Source organism: Lissotriton helveticus, chromosome 9 (assembly GCF_964261635.1).
Source record: "Lissotriton helveticus chromosome 9, aLisHel1.1, whole genome shotgun sequence".
Taxonomy (NCBI): domain Eukaryota; kingdom Metazoa; phylum Chordata; class Amphibia; order Caudata; family Salamandridae; genus Lissotriton; species Lissotriton helveticus.
The window spans coordinates 460,198,796-460,217,928 of record NC_136070.1 but is presented as its reverse complement, the minus strand read 5'-3'; the positions used below and the strand labels follow the sequence as shown (position 1 = coordinate 460,217,928).

General features: G+C 46.3%; 1 protein-coding gene across 1 annotated transcript in view; it reads right to left on the bottom strand.

The window, feature by feature from the left end:
- LOC144781424 (inverted formin-2-like) overlaps nucleotides 1–19,133 on the bottom strand; it is a 273,145-nt gene that overhangs the window by 69,406 nt on the left and 184,606 nt on the right. The window contains exon 7 of the mRNA XM_078660274.1: nucleotides 13,025–13,166. Within this exon, the coding sequence (XP_078516400.1) occupies nucleotides 13,025–13,166 (142 nt within the window). The remainder of the gene's footprint in view (nucleotides 1–13,024; nucleotides 13,167–19,133) is intronic.

Genomic DNA, 19,133 nt, shown 5'->3' with positions numbered 1-19,133 from the left:
TTCGCTGCATACCTGAGACAGCATGACCATGACCATGACACTGCCAGCTCTGTGTGTGCAGTCTTGACCACCACCGAAGCAACCCAATGATTTCATCAAGGGTAGCAGTCAATGAATGGCTAGCCAGGCACTGACCCCCAAAGTTGCCACATGAGCTACTCTACTGTGAAGATTGAGGCTGCTGTCTTGAGGCACTGTATGCCATTTAGCTCCTAGCAACTGAGGCCGTGACGATACCAGCACCGATCAGACTGTGGTGGTGTGGAATTGTGTTATAGTGGTTGTTAGACCTGTCTGGATTTTTTTGCGCAGTCCCTCCTCATTATTCTTTATTTTGTCCCCTTTTTGCCCCTCATACCCTTACTATTTTTGTGTCTACTACTTTTTTTATAGGTGTTGGTAAAGGGGATAGGTGTTCTTTTTCCCCCCCATAATCTTTTACCTCAGGCCCAGAGGCCTGTTCTGACAGGAAAGTTGGAACTACACAAAATGGTGGCTTCCAACTGCCCCAACTGTCGCACCCAGAACTTGGCCATAGCTTAACATAGGGCATTCCAGAACCTTCTGGTCCATGCTGGACCATTGAAGGGCAGCCTATAAAAGGCGGAATGCGGGGCAGCCATTTTGTCTACCTGTGGAAGTCAGCTGGAGGACAGGTGGTAGCTGAGAGCGGGAAGAGGTTAGACTTAGGGTTGACCTCCTGGACTGGGAAGCTGCCTTATTGGTCCAACCCACTACTCCCCTGTTGGTTGCTTGTCCTGGCCCCGCTGTGGGAAGTTACTGGAGACCCTGGGCGCCTAGCTGGCCCCTTGTCTAAAATTATACAGGGACAACTTCTGGAGAAGGAGACTGCCGCGCTGCGGAGCGCAGTCCTCTGCCCAGCTGGTGAGACTTATTAAGGAGTGCGCCTTCTTTCACCCCCAGCCCCTGTCCAGGGACTGCCAACTGCCCCAGGACTGCTAGTCGCCCCCCTGGGGTTGGTGTGTGCCAGTGGATTTGGATTAACTCAGCCTTTAAATTGCCTTTCCCTCTCACCATCTGCCCCTCACCTGCCTTTGCTGTCGAGTGCTCGCTATCCTGGTGAGGCGTGGGAGGAAGGTGACGCGATCGCCTTGAGGAGGTGGCTGGGCTTGTTGCCCTCATCCTGGTAGTGCAGACAGGGGCTGTTTGACCCATCAACTGAAGAGGGAAGAGAGCGCCTGGAAGGGATAGCGACTGAGGAGGGAAGAGAGCGCCTGAATGAGGAAGCGGCCCGGAGTCTGCAGCGGTAGCGTTGTGGAGCCGCTAGCTCCCCGCGCATGCTCCGTGAGTAGGCCAGCGAGTGAAAGCGAGGCGGCGCTTCCTCAGAGCCGCTAATCCCCTGCGCTTGCCCAGTGAGCAGGGGATCGGTCTGGAGAGAGAGGCGGCGCTCGAGTAGAGATTCTATCTCCCGCGTTTGCCTGGTGGTGCGAGCGACTGAAACCCCCAGCGGGCCCCCCCCCCCCTTACTGAAGAACATCAGCGGGAGCGGATCAGCGCGACCTCTCCTCAGCGCGTATGAGTATTCCTGTGTGGCCAGGCTGGTGAGGAGGCGACGCTGACAGAGAGAACATCAGCAGTGAGCTCCAGCTTCCCACACTGTGCCACAAGTAAGGTGGGGATCTGGGGTGGTAGAGACTGGACCACGATAAAGGAAGGTCCCACAGCAAAAATACTACAGATCAGTCCATAGTGTGAATTCAGGGACAGATTTAACTATACTGTGGTATTGAGACTGGGGAAACTCTCCCAAAGTACTTCAACATTATACAAGAAAGCCTCCTTGGTTAGTGAGGCAAGATAAAGTTGCCAGATTAATAAACTGGGTAATATTGTTGGATATGATGTATGTTTCCTTTACAGAGGGGGACAAGTGAAGAAGCTAATCAACAGTGGTTATAAGTAGCCAGAGTTAATTAATGTTGGAGTCTCATTATACCTTTCAGGAATATTTACCTAATTGAATGCAGAATACTAATGTTGGTGTCTGATACAATATTCTTTTGATAATAGCTCCTGAAGCAGATTCATATTTCTGGAGGTGACACTACTAATGTATAAGACATCCAAATGTGATGAGAGTTACTGTTAGTGTGGATTTTTAGTGCCAGTTAGCACTACTAATTAGGTTGCTATTAATTCCATAACATCTGCTTGTGCTTATATTGTGTAATAGTTTTCTCTCCCAAAACTTTAGCGGATTGTTTTTCACTTGATTGATTGTAAAGTACTGAACAGTAGATTCTAAAGTATAAAAGAACAGAATATATTATTTTTATAAAGCAGTACTTATTTTCCTACATTTTTGGTGTAGCGTTTTCTTTTGTGTGATATTGCGGGGTTTTACTTTTGGGTGGTCTGCAACCTTCACACTGTGCCTCTGAAATGTATGTCTTGCCCTAGGCCAGGCTACCCCAGGTTCTAACATTTGGTGCCTAGCGGTGGGATTACTGACTTGGTTGCAGCTACTCACTAGTAATTCAACGCAATACACTAACCTACACCAGGAGTTTTCTCCTTGCGGCCCTCCTAATTTAAATTTTGTTTTTTTCTAAATTTATTTCTGGTGGTGGGTGGAGGTTAACCTCAGGTCACTTCGTGGTTTTCTCCTGTGAGTAATTTCATTCCATGGCAAAGATGGAGTTGAATTTTAAAGAGCTGGAAGCCAATACTGTGGCCCAACTCAGAGATTGGTGTCAGCATCAAGGGGTATTTTTTAATAAAGGTGCCAAGAAAGGAGAGTTGCTGACAAGCATAAGGGCATGGGTGGAAGCTCATTTAAGGGAGGAACCAGAAACTGAAGAGGGTGACGGGGACACTGTTACTGAGGCTGCATTGTTAAACCAAGTGGGAGGTGGGAATCTGCTGACAGGTCCCAGGATACCTTCAAGGGCAAGCAGCAGCGTCTCAGACAGGGGTTTAACTGAAGCCGAACTGGAAGATAGGAGGGAGGAGAGGAGAATGAAGCTGGAATTAGCTAGGATGGATATGGAAAGGGAGGAAAGGAGGTTAGCTCATGAGCGAACCATCAAGGAGATGGACCTACAAGCCGTCTTAAGAAGGTCTCCCAATCCAGACAATGGTGGCAGCGAAAAGAAAGTGGACACCAGGGAATCTAGACCCTATTTACCCAAAGATGTCATCGCTAGTTACATCCCAGGGGATGACATTGCCAAATGGTTGGCCGCCTACGAGGTTTCTTTAAGGGCTCACGGGATCCTAGAAACTCACTGGGGAGGTGGGCTGTATAAATACATGCCACCTGCTGGCGGAGACACCTTGTTGGCTCTGGAGCATCATGAGCAAACCCACTACCCTGCCATGAAGGTGGCACTGGTGAAAAAGTTTGGACTTACCCCTGAAAGGTACAGACAGAAATTCAGGGGAAGTCACAAAATGAGTACCCAGAATTGGGTAGACTTTTTAGACTACGCCAAGAAAGCTTTGGAGGGTTGGGTCAAGGGCAGCAAGGTAAAAGACTATGAGGGGCTGTACAATCTATTTTTGAAAGAACACCTCCTCGAGAAATGTTTTCCCGAGTTGCGCCAACACCTGGTGGACAGCAAGCTGACCGATCCCCGGAAGCTTGCAGAGGAGGCGGACACTTGGGCAAGTACCCGGGTGTCCTCCAAGGGGACTGGAGGGGATTCTCAAAAAGCCGGACAGGGCGCCCCCCAGAAGAAAAAGGGAGGAGATAAAAAGAAGGAGTTCTCCAAAGGTCCCCAAAATAATTTCCAAGGTAAGGGAGCAGGTTTCACCCCTAGGGCAAACCCGCCCAGAAACCCTAATCCTGGCCAAAGCCAGCAGCCAAGGGTTCTCCACTGTTTTGAATGCGGTGGTGTTGGACATTATAAGGGAGATGTCAAATGCCCAAAGAGACCACCCCCTCCCACCGGAGGAAAGTCACCGGGAGTAGCTAATGTAGCGCTCGGGGAGGTGTTGCCCTTAGATAAGGGGGGTGAGTGGGCGGGTGTCACCTTAGTGTCCCTGGGAGAGCGGGAGATGGTACCAAAGATCCAGGTGCCCCCAAATACTACAAAGTATGGGCAATGGGTTACCATCAATGGCCAAAGAGGGGAGGCTCTGAGAGATACAGGAGCCAGTATGACTATGGTGAGAAGTCAGCTGGTGTCTCCAGAGCAGGTTGTTCCTAATGTACTCCACCCCGCCGCGATGGCTGACGGCAGAATGGGCCACTATCCAGTGGCTGAGGTTCCCTTTGAGTGGGAAGGGGTTGCAGGTTCACTTCGAGTTGCCGTAAGCCCTGCCGTGCCAGTTGATTGTCTGTTGGGGAATGACATGGAGCACAACACTTGGAGAGAGGTGGAATACCGGACGCATTCTGCGATGCTGGGTACACCTGACTGGGCCTGTGTAAGCACACGGTCTGCAACTGCCCGGAGAGGGAGTTCGCCTGGGTTGGAGCCTGGAACAATGGCCCAACCCGCTGCCAAAAAGGGACAGAAACGGAGACAGGGACAGCCTGCTTCGGCTTCCACGCCCCATGTGACAGATCGGCCACCTGCAGTGGTAGGCCAGGAGTCCGTGGAGGGGGGAGTAGACTCTCTGGAGGATTTACCCATCCCTGCTGAATGGCATGTGGAGGGAGGTCCTACCAGAGAGGAATTCTGTAAGGGGCAGAGGGAGTGCCCTACCCTTGAGGGACTGAGGCGTCAGGCTGAAGCCCAGGCAGCAGGTGATGCTACGGGACACCACCATATTTACTGGGAGGATGGCCTCCTCTACAGTGAACCTAAGGTACCTCTACCTGGCTCATCAAGGGCCTTGGTGGTCCCGCAGCAATACCGAGCCTTTCTGCTGGAATTGGCTCATGCGATACCACTGGCAGGACACTTAGGTCAGGACAAGACCTTTGCACGGCTTGTTCTCCACTTTTACTGGCCTCAGATGAAAGCGGCGTCCAACACATACTGTAGGACATGTGTATCCTGCCAGGCCAGTGGGAAGACAGGGGTGAAGCTAAAGGCTCCCCTGGAACCACTTCCTGTCGTTAGCACCCCCTTTGAAAGGGTGGGCATCGACATTGTAGGGCCATTGGATCCACCAACAACAGCTGGTCACAGGTTCATCCTGGTTCTGGTGGATCATGCCACACGGTACCCAGAGGCCATACCTCTGAGGACTGTTACTGCACCTGTGGTAGCTAGGGCCCTGATGGAAATCTTTACTAGGGTAGGATTTCCGAAGGAGGTTGTGTCTGACAAGGGGACTAACTTCCTGTCCGCTTACATGCGGACCATGTGGAAGGAGTGTGGGGTGACCTACCGGTTCACCACTCCTTATCACCCCCAGTCCAATGGACTGGTTGAGAGGTTTAATAAGACCCTGAAGGGCATGATAAGAAGTCTGCCAGAGAGCTTACGGAGGAAGTGGGACGTCCTCCTACCTTGCTTGCTGTTCTCCTACAGAGAGGTGCCGCAGAAAGGAGTGGGCTTCAGCCCTTTCGAATTGTTGTATGGGCACCCTGTGCGAGGGCCTCTCAGCCTGGTGAAGGATGGATGGGAGAAGTCCCCCAGAAAGCCTCCCCAGGATGTGGTGAGCTACATGTTGGCCTTCAGAAGCCAGATGGCCAAGTTGTGGAAGCAGGCTGCTGACAACTTAGAGGCCAGTCAGGCAGTCATGAAGGAATGGTACGACCAAAATGCTCACCCGGTGGAGTTGGAGCCTGGCCAGAAAGTTTGGGTGATGGAACCTGGAGAGCTAAGTGCCCTTCAGGATCATTGGACAGGCCCATTTGAGGTGTTGGAGAAAAAGGGTAAGGCCACTTACTTGGTGGATCTTAAGACCCCGCGGCAGCCCCTACGGGTGCTGCATGCCAATCGCCTCAAACCCCACCATGAGAGGCCAGAGGTCATCCTGATGTTGGTGACTGATGGTGCTGAGGAAGCAGAAAGCGAGCCTCTCCCAGACCTCTTTTCATGTCAAGAGAAGGATGGGTCGGTGGAGGGAGTGATTCTCTCCCCGTCTCTCACTCCTGAGCAACGAGAGGATTGCCGCCAGGTATTGGGGCAGTACTCTTCGCTGTTCTCCCTTGTCCCGGGAAGAACCCACCTGTGTACCCATGATGTGGACACAGGAGACAGCCCCCCAGTGAAATCCAAGACCTATAGGCTGTCGGACAAGGTGAAGGCTAGCATCCATGGCGAAGTTGCCAAGATGTTGGAGCTAGGAGTGATAGAACCGTCCAGCAGCCCTTGGTCCAGTCCGGTGGTGCTAGTCCCAAAAAAACCCACCGGGCACCACACCAGAACTGAGGTTCTGTGTGGATTACCGAGGACTGAACTCAGTTACCAAAACTGATGCTCATCCAATCCCCAGGGCGGATGAGTTAATTGACCGGCTAGGAGCTGCCCAATACCTAAGTACCTTTGACCTCACTTCAGGGTACTGGCAGATCTCCTTGACAGATGGAGCAAGGGAAAGGTCAGCCTTCTCCACGCCTGAGGGACACTTCCAGTTCTGTGTGATGCCCTTTGGGCTCAAGAACGCCCCTGCCACATTTCAGCGACTGGTGAACCAGGTCCTCTCTGGAATGGAGGGTTTCTCGGCTGCTTACCTGGATGACATTGCTGTCTTCAGTAGCAGTTGGGAGGACCACTTGCAACATTTGCAAGCAGTTCTCCAGGCGCTGAAACAAGCTGGATTGACCATCAAAGCCAGCAAATGCCAGATTGGGCAGGGGTCAGTTGTGTACCTTGGACACTTGGTGGGTAGGGGGTCAGTGCAGCCCCTGCAGGCGAAGATTGAGGCAATCATGGCCTGGGAACCCCCCAAGACACAGACTGAGGTCCGAGCTTTCCTGGGCCTCACAGGTTACTACCGTCGCTTTGTGAAGGGGTATGGCACTATTGTAGCGCCCCTCACAGAGCTCACCTCTAGGAAACAACCTCAACGGGTAGTTTGGACAAAGGCTTGTCAGCAAGCCTTTGAAAAGTTGAAGCAGGCAATGTGTGAAGCACCGGTCCTGAAGGCTCCCGATTTCTCTAAGGAGTTCATTGTTCAAACAGATGCATCCGAACATGGCATTGGGGCAGTGTTATCGCAACTAAATGAAGAGGGCCTGGATCAGCCTGTAGTCTTCTTATCCAGGAGACTGCTTCCCCGGGAACAGAAGTGGAGTGCAATTGAGAGGGAAGCTTTTGCGGTGGTGTGGGCTCTGAAGAAGCTGCGGCCATACCTCTTTGGCTCGCACTTCCTGGTTCAGACTGACCACCGCCCCCTTCGTTGGCTGATGCAAATGAAGGGGGAAAATCCCAAGCTGTTGAGGTGGTCCATCTCCCTACAGGGAATGGACTTCCGGGTGGAACATCGGCCTGGAGTGGACCACGCCAATGCAGACGGTCTCTCCAGGTATTTCCGCCTTAGTGAAGAGGACTCCCAAGGGGTTGGGTAGTTCTCCCCACTTTCAGCTGGGGGGGACGCGTGTTAGACCTGTCTGGATTTTTTGCGCAGTCCCTCCTCATTATTCTTTATTTTGTCCCCTTTTTGCCCCTCATACCCTTACTATTTTTGTGTCTACTACTTTTTTATAGGTGTTGGTAAAGGGGATAGGTGTTCTTTTTCCCCCCCATAATCTTTTACCTCAGGTCCAGAGGCCTGTTCTGACAGGAAAGTTGGAACCACACAAAATGGTGGCTTCCAACTGCCCCAACTGTCGCACCCAGAACTTGGCCATAGCTTAACATAGGGCATTCCAGAACCTTCTGGTCCATGCTGGACCATTGAAGGGCAGCCTATAAAAGGCGGAATGCGGGGCAGCCATTTTGTCTACCTGTGGAAGTCAGCTGGAGGACAGGTGGTAGCTGAGAGCGGGAAGAGGTTAGACTTAGGGTTGACCTCCTGGACTGGGAAGCTGCCTTATTGGTCCAACCCACTACTCCCCTGTTGGTTGCTTGTCCTGGCCCCGCTGTGGGAAGTTACTGGAGACCCTGGGCGCCTAGCTGGCCCCTTGTCTAAAATTATACAGGGACAGCTTCTGGAGAAGGAGACTGCCGCGCTGCGGAGCGCAGTCCTCTGCCCAGCTGGTGAGACTTATTAAGGAGTGCGCCTTCTTTCACCCCCAGCCCCTGTCCAGGGACTGCCAACTGCCCCAGGACTGCTAGTCGCCCCCCTGGGGTTGGTGTGTGCCAGTGGATTTGGATTAACTCAGCCTTTAAATTGCCTTTCCCTCTCACCATCTGCCCCTCACCTGCCTTTGCTGTCGAGTGCTCGCTATCCTGGTGAGGGGTGGGAGGAAGGTGACGCGATCGCCTTGAGGAGGTGGCTGGGCTTGTTGCCCTCATCCTGGTAGTGCAGACAGGGGCTGTTTGACCCATCAACTGAAGAGGGAAGAGAGCGCCTGGAAGGGATAGCGACTGAGGAGGGAAGAGAGCGCCTGAATGAGGAAGCGGCCCGGAGTCTGCAGCGGTAGCGTTGTGGAGCCGCTAGCTCCCCGCGCATGCTCCGTGAGTAGGCCAGTGAGTGAAAGCGAGGCGGCGCTTCCTCAGAGCCGCTAATCCCCTGCCCTTGCCCAGTGAGCAGGGGATCGGTCTGGAGAGAGAGGCGGCGCTCGCGTAGAGATTCTATCTCCCGCGTTTGCCTGGTGGTGCGAGCGACTAAAACCCCCAGCGGCCCCCTCCCTTACTGAAGAGCCTGAAACCCCCAGCGCCCCCCCCCCCCCCTTACTGAAGAACATCAGCGGGAGCGGATCAGCGCGACCTCTCCTCAGCGCGTATGAGTATTCCTGTGTGGCCAGGCTGGTGAGGAGGCGACGCTGACAGAGAGAACATCAGCAGTGAGCTCCAGCTTCCCACACTGTGCCACAAGTAAGGTGGGGATCTGGGGTGGTAGAGACTGGACCACGATAAAGGAAGGTCCCACAGCAAAATACTACAGATCAGTCCATAGTGTGAATTCAGGGACAGATTTAACTATACTGTGGTATTGAGACTGGGGAAACTCTCCCAAAGTACTTCAACATTATACAAGAAAGCCTCCTTGGTTAGTGAGGCAAGATAAAGTTGCCAGATTAATAAACTGGGTAATATTGTTGGATATGATGTATGTTTCCTTTACAGAGGGGGACAAGTGAAGAAGCTAATCAACAGTGGTTATAAGTAGCCAGAGTTAATTAATGCTGGAGTCTCATTATACCTTTCAGGAATATTTACCTAATTGAATGCAGAATACTAATGTTGGTGTCTGATACAATATTCTTTTGATAATAGCTCCTGAAGCAGATTCATATTTCTGGAGGTGACACTACTAATGTATAAGACATCCAAATGTGATGGGAGTTACTGTTAGTGTGGATTTTTAGTGCCAGTTAGCACTACTAATTAGGTTGCTATTAATTCCATAACATCTGCTTGTGCTTATATTGTGTAATAGTTTTCTCTCCCAAAACTTTAGCGGATTGTTTTTCACTTTATTGATTGTAAAGTACTGAACAGTAGATTCTAAAGTATAAAAGAACAGAATATATTATTTTTATAAAGCAGTACTTATTTTCCTACATTTTTGGTGTAGCGTTTTCTTGTGTGATATTGCGGGGTTTTACTTTTGGGTGGTCTGCAACCTTCACACTGTGCCTCTGAAATGTATGTCTTGCCCTAGGCCAGGCTACCCCAGGTTCTAACAGTGGTATTGTGTTTTAGTACCTCAATTGCAGTTTGTCTCCACAGACAAACACAATACCAGGACTTTAACACTGTGTCATGAATGTAGGTTTGAACAGTGATCAATACCAATCAGCAAGCTATTTATCACCAAGGACATGCAATGTCTAATCACATTTTTTCTGATATGGCCCAACTTGTGCATGATGACATAATACAGAACGGTGGTGACTAGTTGTAGTGCCCTTGCAAAGAAAATCGTTAGGTACCCTCAATGTTTATATCCCACCAGGTCGTATTGTCAATTATGTGTCTATATTCAAAATTCTAGAAGACTCAGTTCACTGGATCATGCACACCCAATTAATTATGCTGGTCAAATTATAATAAGTAGACATTTTCAGAGTTTATCTGCTAGCCATCATTTGTCGATGTACTTTATGAGGAAGAAGCAAGAGGGTATGAGCCTCTGAGCGAACACTGAGCGTAAGCAGGAACATTAAATGGGGAAATGTTTTGCCTCCCTATTGGTAGGTGATTACTTGTGTCTTTTAAATAGCTTTAGTGACTCTGATACCCAGTTCAAAAAAACTATGGATTAGGAAAAAAGTCAAGATTAGTTGATCATATCCTGATAAATGTAGAAGGTTGGAAGCCGATCTCAGATATGGAGGTGGTTTGGTGCATGGAAAGTGATTTTGAACCATTATCGAAACTTATCCTGGAATTTATGCTGCCAAGTCCTCCGCTATTTGGGCTAGTTGTTTCCCATCTGAAAATTCTACGACCAAATAACAGAAAAGTAGATAAATGGAATACAGACGGCTGTGACAGTTTGGCAAGGCTACTAATGGAAGAATTGGCAGGTGAACTTTGCTGAATATTCTTAGATGAAGGGAAAACGTGTATGTCTATATGAGCAAGTAATTGTGAAAATGTCTATTTACTGAACACATCATAAGTCATTTAGAGGAAGTAAAGTTCACCATAGAACATGAATAGTTCAACAAAGGGTGTTGGCTAATAAAGCACAATAAATAATGTGCCTTAAAGGTGCGCCACCATTGCGCTGCCAGCAGAACTACCTTTTTAAAATCTGTGGAAAAACTATAAAAAGTTGAAAGCAATGTACAGAGCACAGGACACAAGCTAAAACAGGACTCCACTGATAAAGGCCAAAGAGATTCTAGGAGCGTATAGCCCATAGTTTACCGGAGCTTTAAAACAAGCAGAAACTATGTATTGTGGCCTAAGAATTAGTAAGGTACTTCAAATATAATTATGCCAATGATGTGACTATCTTAGTGCCACAGGGGTAGAATTGGAATACCAATTTGGCTCTATTTATCCCAGCAGTAGAGCGAAGCAAACAGAGCTCCAGGACGAATTGGACTCCTGGCGGATATATATCATGCAGCAGTCAATCTACGGGCAGCTGTACTCAATAAGATTTTCAATGTGGCATTAACAGTGGGAATACTTAGAGATCAGATTCCTGGCAGTCTGACATAGCTATCCTCTTGCACAAAAAAGATATTTGTGGCAACCCTACTAAATGTAGGCTAAACTCAATCAAATAGAGCCAGCAGAAAATTTAGTTTAGTCCTAGGGCGCTTGTTAGATACAAAACCCATCCTATTTGATGTAGAATCTGGCGTTTGGTAGGGCATCAGAACAAATGACCATGCTATGTGCTTCCATATTATATGTATAAAAGATCTGCACACAATTAAAGTTCCAGTGTATTTGGCATTTATAGCTCTAAAGTCATTGCTCAAGCCGTACAACAGGTTCATCTTGTGGCCCACATTTATTTGGTTAGGTAGATTATGCTATAGCCTGAAGAGAATACAGTGAGAGCTTCCAGTACTATCAGTCTTAACCCAGAGATCCATTCAAGCCCCACTATTATTTACTCTATATTTTAACGATTTGTTGAATACCTATGGGAATTCAATCTTTATAGCCTTAATTTATGAAATATAAAAATCCCTATACCTTTATTTACTGATAAATCTGTTTTACTCTCCTTGGCAGAACTTTTCATGCATAAGTTGAAGTTGATTAGTAGGTTTCTTGAGGACTGCATGGAGAATGATTGGAAGATAAACGTGAACAGAAGAGCACTGTTAATGAAGAGCACCGGACCCTTAAGAAAAAACTATGTGGTAAATGAACAAACTCTAAAATGCATTGATAATTTTGTGTATCTGCTCACATCTGAATTGGGCTTGTCAAATATTATGCCGTTTCTCAGCACTGTCTGAAGATGCAAGCAAAGGATAGGCACTCACCCACTTATTTCACTTATCCTAGTACATGCCTAGAAGACTGTAGCTTTGACAACATATGGTGTGGAGCTCTGGAGTTGCGTCAAGGTTGGAGTGACAGAATATCAAAAGCTATATCCTAAGAACAATACTTTAACTTTGGTCTGGAACCCATATCTCCCTACCCCACGTTGCCTTTGTATTTGGAATTACACTTTAAATTGGTTACTGATATTGCTCCCATTACATTGGGTGCAACTCCATAGAACTCTACATGCTAGACTATACTTTTGATCCATGTTGGATGTGGCATTGTGCAACAGAGATGCTGCAAATCATTGGATGACACCTTCAAGAATAGTCTCACAGATTAGGGTTTAGGCAACTGGGAGTATCCCATGCCCCAGTTAATGGTGACTCATTGGAAGTGCAACCAAATAGGACTGCTAACATTCAACTATGTTCTCCTTATCAAATGTCATTGGTTATAAGCAATTTTTAGACTGGATACAACCTGAGACATGTGATGTCATACTTAAACTACAGTTGTACGGATGAGAACTCTCCCAGCTATGAGAAAACTAACATGAAGCAATATGTAAGATCATACTGTGTGACTGCACTTTGGCTGGTATGGATTCATTCTCCCAGTTCATGCTATTTTACACAAAGATAATAACTGATTGCAAGAAGTGGTTACTGCTGATTTTCTAAACTTTTGGCATTAAGTGACCAACAGTGCAAAGCACTTTGTTATAGGACCGACCATCATGGTAGCTACTTCACTGCATCGTCACATATGTGGTCCACTTGGATACAAAGAGGCAACGGAAAACTGGAGGAACTGCAAAGATGGTAGCATTTCTTTCACACTTGTTTGGCTAGACAGTTTTTAAAATTCTCTATACATTTGTTAACTTCTCTGCATTTTTATGTCTTTTTTTTATTGATATAAATTGCTTTAGTGCTAAAAATCAAACTACGGTTATACATTTATACCATATGACAAACCCTGAAAACAACATTTGAGTGACTGCGTACAAAATTAATTTTTGAAATGCTAATATAAAATAAAAAAGGTTCAGTGGAAAGACAATATACTGCTTAAATAATTCTCACCTTGATCTGCAAGTAAAATTGCTCGATTGACAAGGATTTCTAGTGCTTCCCATAATAGAAGGTTAGAGGAATTAAGAGGGTCCAATTGTAGAAGTCCCTGGAGAATTGAGAGGAACTGCACAGATACCGGAGAACTGCTCACCTGAAAAACAAAATCAACATTAGTCACCAAAAAGTGTACAAATGTATAATGTCAATCAATTTGCTTTCAGAACATTTTCTAGACCAATACTGCTTTGGTGTAGAATATTTCAGTAATTAATATGCTACAAAGTAAAATCAGAACTCAACAGGTAATATCTTATTACTTGGGGGCTCTTGACATCACAGGAGCACCTCTAGCACAGTCACAAAAAGGCATTCACCTTCTTTCCTGTAAGACGGACTCAAGAATGTAGCTGACATTCCCACTCTCTGTGCACTAGACTCCTAAATCCTTGACACTTATCAGAGAGGACAGTGCTTCTAACTGTGGCTGATACCTCAGGGTGGTGGGCTGGAAAAAAAGGAAGGGACATGGAAGCACTTTCAAAGAGGGCATGTATAAATGGATGCATGGTGGGGTGAGTATGGGGTGCCACTTGAGCATGCTTACACAGAAAAAACATGCAAAGATAGGATAGAGTAGCACAGACCTTGAATCCCAGAGACTGTGGAGCTGAATGACGACAAAGTCAGAAAAGTGAGGTCTGGGTGGAGGGACCAGGAAACCACCTACCACAGGATGTATAGGAAGAACCGCAGTCTACAGAAATCATGAGGTCAGTACAGCTTACCTAGAAGAGAGGGTGCCAGTGAGTAACACACCAGAGGGTATACAGAGAGTAATGCAAACCAAATGTGTAAAAAGGTGAGGTTGAACATGGCGTTGGCATGGGTCACCATAAACCACGGCCAGTGCTCATGAGTATCATTTACTAGGAGGTGCAGGGGCACAGGGGAATACCAGCAAACAAGAAGTCCACCACTTTTTGAGTAAGCGAGCGCTCCTCTAACCTTGGGTGAGCCCCCACAATTGTATAAAGTGGGGAACTCATCATTTTTGATTGAGAGGCCCCAAGGAATGCCACTATGGACCCACACCAAGTGGTATGAGGGAAGCAGCCAAGTACTACCAACTGATGATCAGCCAGAGTAGTGACCTAGCATTGGAGGATACATGTGTCCTGTGCCATGAAGAGCCCATTGAGAGGCAAAAAGAAAGCAGGAACATAGGAGCAACGTGAAACAGTGTACGAAAGTGACTAACTAGGAAATCAGTGGTACCCTCCATAACCTCCTCTGATGTGTGCGAGGTATGGTATATCAGCTCAAATAATGTTCCGGGGTTAATGACTGATGATGGAAATCCAGTTTGAAGTTCTGAGCTCAAGGGAGTGTCACAGAATGGCAGGAAGAATGATAGAGTTCTTGGAAGTTACTGGACACAGAGCCCACAGTCAACACGTTCTGAATCTGCAGTAGTGTTGCCACGGAGAAAGAGCCAAAGAGTGTGTGCCCTCATGGGGGGGCCCAGGAAGTAGGATCGCCATTTGGGTGTAGTGAGGATGATCAGCATTCCTGGGGATAAATACAGGAAGAACCGACTATGGGGTGTGGTCAGGTAGTGCAGCTGACCTTTGGGGAGTGTTTGGGCCATAACATACAAGAAACATTTGGGAAGTGTGGTAAGTTCCACCAACCATGGATTAACTTTAATTACACATGTTATCTCATCAACCAGAAATGCCCAAAATGTCTCAGTAATTGCTAATGATGGAGGGGAGCTGTATGCACCAGCAACCTTGGAGAGCGCACCACTAAGTGGAGACAGTCTGTTGTATCCTCAAATCTGGGAGTGGAGGGTGCAACACCAATTGTGATGGAGGAAGGAACTCATGGGTCATCACTAACCATTGGTGTACTGTACCGAAGACTAGCACCACTAAATAGAAGGCATATAAAAACTGACAGAAAACATTAGGTATATGGAAGCACCACCAACCGAAGGGTGGTCCAAAAGAGCATTACTTATTCAAGCAGGGATACTGGGCAGGAATAAAACCAGAGAGGCTGCCATCAAACAAGGGAACTATGAATAATTTCAATGACTATGGAGGGCATCAAATCAACAGAGACTTGGAGCATAGCTCAGGAACCATGAATAGAGTAACATCAACAAAACAGACATAATGGTATCAACCAAGGTGTCCCACTGGGCAGCACCAACATGGCACGTATGCCATTTGAAAAATGCTCTTCATGAGGTTTTAAAGAGGGGCACTGTTCTGATCAGAAGGGCCCCTCAGGAAGCAACCCACCAGAGGTAGCCATGTAAGTAGTATCAACAAAGGAAAGGTTGACTATTTAGTATTATCCAGATGGATCAGCAGAGCAAATGTATACTAGGGAGTCCAAAAACAGAAGTGAGCCTTAAAGAAAGTAGCATTGTTTGGGAGCTGATAAGGATACAATCACCAAAACGGGAAGTATTGCATGAGCAGCTATGAATAAGAGATAAGCTCAGGGAAAACCACTGGAATGGACAAGTTCACCACGCTCCCGGCAGGGCCAATGAAAAACATCGATGACTGGATGACAGAGTAATCAGGACCAAATCTAGCTAGTGCTGAAATTATTCAAATTTTAAGCTAACTTTAAAATCTAAATGGAGATGTTAGAATATGATTAAGTTGTTACTTATCCACATTGAGCTGAAAGACAGATTAGAGTTTTCTGGTAACTACAAGCTTCCAAAATAAGGAAGAAACTGAATTTCCATATCACAGAGGAGGTATTGTGGAAGGTAATCAGCTACTGGGCTCCATTTCACATATGGTGTTTTCTCTAGAAATTTAAGTATTCTCAGTTACCAGCACACCCTAAATCTGATACTTTGGGCATCATGTACAGTTTGCTATCCTCAAGGTGGAGTTTTTTTAATACCCTTAAATCTCTAAATGAGTCCTTAGTCAATAAACCACATAATACATTTAATGAATTTACATTTGGATGCTCTACTTTTATCTGAAATGGCCAGATCATAAATATACTGGCCCTTTCCTTCAAATACACTCACATCTTCTGTCCTACTGAGTTGCTTTTAAGGAATTCGTTGACAAATGAGGTAGCAAACATTGTGGTGCACTCCATCTTCTGCTTTCAGCCACTTCCATTCTCAATTACACTTGCATATATGAATATTTTTTGATTAAATATTTGTTGTTTTTCAATCATTATTTTAATATTTCCTAAGGAGGGAGGGAAGAAGGTCCGAAATTAGATATGGAGGTTAGCTGAAAGCACAGTACTGGCCATAGTGCTATTCCGGAGCTTCACCAACCAAAAAGGTCAAAGACACAGTCACAACCGGAGGGACCCAAAGAACAAATCATGGGGTCAAAAAAGGCTCATGGAAAGCCACTGAGCTGTGGTGCCCCAAAATAAGCAATTGAATAGAGTCCTAGGATTTAGCACCAACTATGGTGGTGCACCACTAAATTGGGAATGCTCCGCAGGGACAGACTGGCAAAGGGGGCAGAAGCAAATATTAGGTAGAGAAAGGCATACTTAGAAAAGGAAGAAGAGGCAGCAGCTTGGTCAATGCAGGAACCAGGTAGAGAACTTCACCATATGAGCTGAGGGTTAAGCAACTCATGAGGCACAGAGAAAAGACTGACTTTTAGAGGATGCAGCGATGCAGTATTATCAACCAGGCACAGTCCAGGGAAGGAACAGCAACTAGGGTTGGGTATGGCCCACGGAAGAGGCTTCAAGAAAGGGAAAGTTTGACTTGGTCCAGCCACCAACCATGCTAGGCTGGAACAGACTATGAACAGGCAGCATTTTGTCAGAGATGTCGGACACTGGAATGTCAGGGAAAGAGAGAGAACAAGAGAGAAACATGTTTTAGTATTGTGGCAGCTGAATGTGTTTGATAAAGAGGGGCAAGTAATGATGGCTGAAGCATGGACCAGCACGGAGTGGGGACGGCAGGTGGTAAGAGGCTCTGGTACCACAATAGATGGAGAGACATTAGACAATGCACCAAAAATTGGTGGGAGAAAATAGAAAAGACCAATGCTAATAGACATTAGACACCCTGAGACGTACAGTAATTATGGAAAGGACATTGGGATCAACCTAGTTGAAAGAAGTGTGGAGACCAATAATCAAGACTATTGAGGAGCATGGGACCTTAGATTCAACGTCATATCAGGAAGAAGGGCACCAGACCAACAACAAAAATTCAGAGAAGGTCCCTGGTAAAACAAAAATGAATAGAAGAGAGGGGCCAGGTAACCAGTACTGAATTGTGAAAGCAGCCCTGGGACCGATATCAATGAGGAAAGGGGAGGGACCATGGTCAGAGAGAATGAGGTAAAGGATCCATGGACCAATGCTGGTGGAGAATGGAAGCACAGTGACCAGTGTCAATGGAATATGCAGACTATGGAGGGTGAGCATGGGTACTTGCAAAAATTTTCCCAGGGGTTTGAAAGGTTTGGTCTTTGGTGTGACCGAGGGCGGCACTGATGACAGCTAGGTGGTGGTCAGGAGCAGGGGTGTAAAGTGGGTGTAGGGGAAGCGAAGCATGTACATCTAGTGGCTAAAATGATTTGCACAACATTGAAACATTAAACCTGGGTTTAATCCTGGCTTCCCAAATTGTGCGATCCTGGGCAATTGTTTTATTTCAATTTTATTCATTATCACATGTAAGCGTGCCTCTAAATACATGACTTCAGGATGATGTTTTATAAAACCTTCTCCTGGATTTTGGATTTAATCACTAATGGCATTGTTGTCAAGGGAGGAGGAAGCAGGAATGTTTCTAAATTTATGTTTGGAAACTATCACTTTAAAAAAAAATACTTTTCAATTCACTGCTATAATATTGATTTACTAAGGTGAAATGGTGCTGCAGGTTAATGAATTACACTTTTTGAATTTTGAAGATAGTTTCATATTTTGAACACGTTTGCTTTATTTAAAAATGAAGGTGTTCCTAAAGTTATGGGGTGCAGTACACACTAGTTACGTCCTTTCTTTTAATGAATTTAATCTATAATTAAATGCTTGCTGTTTAAATAAAATGGTATTCTGAGTCCGGTAAACAGCAGCCCAGAGTTTCTTTTGCCCAGAGGGCCGCATGTAAAGATCAGGAGGGCCGCATGTAGAGATCAGGAGGGCCGCATGTAGAGATCAGGAGGGCCGCATGTAGAGATCAGGAGGGCCGCATGTAGAGATCAGGAGGGCCGCATGTAGAGATCAGGAGGGCCGCATGTAGAGATCAGGAGGGCCGCATGTTGCCCCCAGGTCATAATTTGAGTACCACTGAGAAGTGGAAGCAGCATGGATGAGGCATGGTGGGGTTACTGCAGCACAGGTCTTATAAAAGTATGCAACCAGTGTTATTGAGTTACATAAATACTTTCTTTTGTGTGACCACGAAACCAAAAATGGATTTCTAGATGACGCTAGTGATTCTTATCTAATTTATATGGGTAATGGCAACTAAGAAACCTTGCTTCCAACTGAAATAGTAGATTTCCTAAAATAATATATTAGAATATATATACGATTTATGGCAATTTTGTAGTTATGGTTGAAAAATTGACACTGTACTATCCTACATTTTTTAATGTTGAAGTGACAGTTTTTTCAATAGATGGTTGCTTGAAACATGTCTACTGTTTTCAGGAAAAAAGTAAAGAGTAAAGATTCGCTGAATAACCATGGTGAAACATTTAAATACATCCCTCATTTCATTTCAAATGGGACACTTTCAATTAATTGCATTTTGTTTCTCAAATGTATACATTATTTCAAATCCACGTTTTTATTCTGGTCATAACAGTGCTTTGAATTATGCTCATCTTCCCGAGTTTGAGAGCTATTCATGCTTTTCTTATTCCAGACATGTCAAAGTCTTGCAAACACAGTTGCCTGAACAGAAACCGTCAAGCAGCCCTGTGTTGCACAGTGGTGCTGTAGCAATTTCTGACTGAGGGATCAGGGGTGACAGCTCTAGAGGTGGGCAGAATGTTTCGTTTTACCCATGGAATTGGCAGAATTTTGGTAACTCCGACTTACACTTCAACACGGAGTTCTGGCCAAATTCCACTAT